General features: G+C 33.4%; 1 protein-coding gene across 1 annotated transcript in view; it reads right to left on the bottom strand.

Annotated features, from left to right (window-relative positions):
* Positions 1–229: 229 nt before the first annotated feature.
* LOC110031129 (PI-PLC X domain-containing protein At5g67130-like) overlaps positions 230–4,769 on the bottom strand; it is a 23,025-nt gene continuing 18,485 nt past the window's right edge. Inside the window, exons 8-9 of the mRNA XM_020734196.1 lie at positions 4,421–4,621; positions 230–568 (exon numbers count right to left, since the gene is read on the bottom strand). Coding sequence (XP_020589855.1) covers positions 4,445–4,621 — 177 coding nt within the window. The 3' untranslated portion in view covers positions 230–568; positions 4,421–4,444. The remainder of the gene's footprint in view (positions 569–4,420; positions 4,622–4,769) is intronic.

The raw sequence follows: 4,769 nt of genomic DNA, 5'->3' as shown, positions 1-4,769 counted from the left end.
CATATCCACTCGATCGAGCTCTGCAAAGCAGATGCACTCAGGCCGGCTCGTGTATATATATATATCATTTTTCTATGTTGACGACCGATAGAGTGATACTCAATAGTTGGGTTAAATCAAAGCTCACCAGTTCATTATATTTCACAACAGATTTTAACATCACAAATGTCCAATTTGCAAAGTAAATTAAGAACTAGTGAAAGTACCATCACAAATTTTTCCACAAGTAATTCTCTAAAGTTTCTTGACTGAACTTGACTTCATAAGACTCACAAGAATCAATAAACACTCAAAATCACCACACTCTCACTATGGTGGTCGTCCACCCCAATAGTGGTCTAACCTACCCAAAAACAACTTTCCTCTCCTCCTCTCTTCTTAAACGTGTAGAAATGCTTCCTATATATAAAGCTCTAAAAATAACCAAGAGTCACTTCAGGCACCTTCTCAAAATTCGTCCAAATTCATTGAATAGATACATAAGTGTCTCTAGCGTCTAGGCGTCAGGTCAATTTTTTTGTTATTTGGCTTCATTTGCTCTTTCGCTTTTAAACTCCATTTCTTGTACCTGAAATAAAAAACACACAAAATATCTTTCATTAAAACGCAATATCCATAAAAATGAACATGAAAAACACATATAAAATAAGGTAATTTTAAGGCGTGTCAATTCCCCCAAACTTAAACATTACTTACCCTCAAGTAACTCTTGTACTATATGAACCAAATATAATAACTTATGATAGTACATTTCAATTCAAGACTCTTATAGTTTTCTTCCATAAATGTGAAAGTAAGACTTTTAGAAAAATTTTCAATAACTCGAGTTAAAACTAAAATGTAAGGATATCCAGTAATCAAATTAGAAATTCTAATTTTCTATTCATTTCAAAAATAATTATAATTTGCCACATTAAGGAATCTTAGAAGAATTAAAAGAAAAGAATTATATGAGAACTCTATTAATAAAGATAATAATTCTTTTAAAATTAAGAATAAGCTCGAAAGTGTAAATAAGCGTTTTCTTTTAAGATAATTCAAGTGAAACCAATTTTTAACTAGGCATCTCCTCAAGCTTCTCCCCACAGATTTTTGATTTTGCTCTTCTTTTTCTTTTGATTTTACTTTTCTTTTTCTTTCAGGATCGTTTTTAATCCTTACTTTTTTTTTCTTTTTATGTGAGGATTGTTATATCTGAATAGCTTTTAATGATTTTAAACTTCACTTTTCTTTTTATGTGAGGATTGTTATATCTGAACAGCTTTTAATGATTTTAAACTTCACTATTCTCTTCCTAAAGTTAAAAACTTCTCACATTTCTAAACTTAATAATGTGTATTAGTAAATTAATGATTTTTCATAGAGACTCTAATTCTTTTTAGAGAGTAGATCTAAAATCCTTAGTGTTTTAAAAATACAAATTTTCTTACTTTGAATAGTAAAAGCATATTTTGATACTTTTATACTAAATGTCTTAACTTTAGAATTACCATTTATTACCAAAAACTTTTACTTAAGTTCACTATTACATTTATAAAATTAAAAAATATAATTATCTAAAGTTAACACCACATACCACATGTTATGTTAAAATAATTTTGAAAATATATAGTTTATTAAGAACAAATAAAGTTTAGTTTTAAAAAAATTTTCTCCCTTCCTCAAACTTGAATGTTTAAGTTGTGTAAAACATCAAAATATATAACAAGTGTGAAGAAAGAAAAATTTAACAAAATTAGTTATAACAGAGTACTAAACATGGAAACAGTACAGGTGCAAGTAGTACAAACAGGTGTTGAGTAATTGTACATCTAAAATTAACATGTATAACATATAAATTTTGAAGTAAAATACTACTCTAACACACAGGAAATATAAACTAAACTGGAGCAAGAGTGAACAGTAAATATAGTACATGTGTTCAACATACATCAAAGAGTACTAAAACAAACTAAATATATAGGAAGAACAATAGTAGAAAAATAATCAAGACTCCCTAATCATCCTCCTCCTCCTCCTCATCATCATCTACATCTTCATCCATCATCTTTCTGCACTCAAAAAGAGCGTAGTGAGGATAACTAGAAAACTCAACTCTCTGATCACCATCCATAAAACTCACCAAGGAAGTATTGAAGCTAGATTCATGGTCACTCTTCCTTCTCATTTCTTGTTCTAGGTGACTCCAATGATCCTCATTATCTTGAAGCTTGCATTGCATTAAGAACATATCTTATTGAAATTCCAGGGTTCAATTTAAAAGTTATTTTCAAGTACTAGGAGGTGGAGTAGTAGCACTGAAGGTAGAAGGTCTAGAGGTAGAAGTAAATGGAATATCAGAAGTTGCACATCGAGATCTTTTATAAATGTCCACATTAGCCTTTCCAAGAGGCTTGAGTGGCTTTAGTTACTTCTCTCAAGTTTCATAATTCACTCCAGATCCTTTGTAGATAGTAAAGATAAGGGAAGGGAAACCCAAACCTACATAAGAACTAGCTCTGGTGAAGGTGTAAATGGCCTTGAATAGGAGTGAACCAACATTACATAACTCAAAATGGCTCTCTCCCGAGTCACATCGCTCAAATGATTCAAAGGAAGTAATCGAGCAGAAATAAATAAATGTCATGCCTTCGATGGGGCATTAAGTGTAGAAGAAGAAAATTTTACCTTATGCTCGTTCCTGATCTTCCAATCTCCTCGCCCATCTGTAAGGCAAGCAATAATCTCATCTACCTCTGACTTAGAAGGCTCAAACTCTAAATAGTATTAATCCAAAGCAGGAGGTAAACCATATAGCACATTGATCCTGTCCGGAATGAACTCAACTCCCCTTTCTCAAAAAAATACCTCATCCTCTAGAGTTTCAAGAAGATTCACATAAAATTTCCTCACAATAGAAATAACTGCTATTACAGCGAAGTAGCAAAAAACCTCCCAGTGTCGAGCCATCAATCTAGTAAAATCGTTATGCAAAAAAGGCCTAAAGTAAAGCTGAGGATTTACGTTATGCTAAAAGAGCTACCTCGAAGTCTTAAGGCTTATTATTTAATTCTAAGGAAGGTTTGTTGTTGTAGATCAGTTTTATCCATGGTTTGGGATCCACCTAGGATCGAACAAATCCAAAGTAAAACTGACTTGGTAATATGCTATCCAAATTTGGGATGCTTGAAAGGAAACCAATTTTAGATTGCCTTTAACAACTAGTCTACTACAACTAAGATTAGGAACTATTTATCATCAAGGTTGGATCCACCTAAGATGGACCATATATTATCAAGAAGCAAACAGGCAACATTCCATTTTGTTGTGAAGCGTTCATTTCAAAATGCTTTTCTTAGAGGAAAAAGAGTTATCTATATGTAGAGATAAATACATTCTCTATATTTCCTTCATATTTATTTGTGGCATGATAATTTTTCTCTGCATCATTGAACAATCTGCATCATTTTTGTCATGCATCCAACATACTCAAAACAGAAATACCACAGAACACATCGACATTTCAATGAAACAAAAATACCAGAGAATGTCATTAAATGCTTCCCGTTATAGAAGTATTTTAAGTAGAGAATGATGAAGCAAAAATATCACTGAAATGCCACATAACACATCGACATTCCATTAAGGGAAACAAAAACCATCTCAAAATAGAACACATTGAAATCCCCAATGAAGCAGAAATACCACAAAATGCCATTCAATGCTTCACCCTTAAAATTGCAAGGAGAAAGTTTCTCCCTAAAAATCGAAATCCTCCATTAATACGCAATCCGTCAAAGCCATCCACACGCAATCCTCTATTGTTATGGTAAACAAAAAAACCAAGGGTAAGTACTTACTGAGCGCAGCGAGAGTGGATCGCAGGGGATAAGAGGAAGAGAAAAGTAAGACGAGTGAGAAAGCAAGCACGAGCGATCAAAATTTTTAACTAGGGCACGAGCTGGGGAAGGCGACAGGAAGAGGGTAAGTAAAGTAAAAAAAGATCAAAATGTTGGCCTGCGACCCTGAGGGCGCGGGCCACATACTGTTATAACAAAAAAATGAGATGCATTGAAACCGCGAAAACCAAACGCCCGTGTTTTCAAAATACATAAGCCGCGGATAAGTCCCCCCATACGCACCCTAAGGTAACATCCATTTTTGTGAAGTTAAGATAGTGTTATTTTTTATATGATATCAAATATTTGGGTGGTATAAATGTAAGTGTTAGATATATAAATGCATAGAAATTAGGTTGTATGTATGTAAATGCCCTTTTTTGGTAAATTTTAAAATTTTAGTTAGTAGTATATAAACACATGATTCCAACCTTGGCTGTTATTATTGAATTAAAGACTAAATAGAATAAATCATATCTAATAATAATACCAAAACCCAACAAATATAACACAATGAAAGCAGAAGGCTAGATTAGCATTACAATTATTTGTTTCCACCAGAGATATTATGGCTGCATGTTGACCAATAGGATGACCAAGGCTGATCCAGCCATCCATAGCAATTTGTCCTTATAAGACATCTGACCCATTGAAGAAATAGCTTTTGTCTTCCCGCCAGTTCCTTGAGTAAGAATATTTACTGCCTTTGGAGCCACACCACATGAGCCAAATGAGGCATTACTCTGCAGTGAAGAAGTAGATCATAATTAGGGCTGTCAAAACAGCTTGTTGTTCGCGAGCAGCTCGTGTTTAGCTCGCTAGTTAAGTTAACGAGCCGAACACGAATACAACTCTCTCTCTCTCTCTCTCTCTCTCTCTCTCTCTCTCTAT

Source organism: Phalaenopsis equestris, unplaced genomic scaffold (assembly GCF_001263595.1).
Source record: "Phalaenopsis equestris unplaced genomic scaffold, ASM126359v1 Scaffold000773, whole genome shotgun sequence".
Taxonomy (NCBI): Eukaryota; Viridiplantae; Streptophyta; class Magnoliopsida; order Asparagales; family Orchidaceae; genus Phalaenopsis; species Phalaenopsis equestris.
Note: the sequence above shows the minus strand (reverse complement) of the source record. Positions and strands in the feature narration are given on the sequence as shown.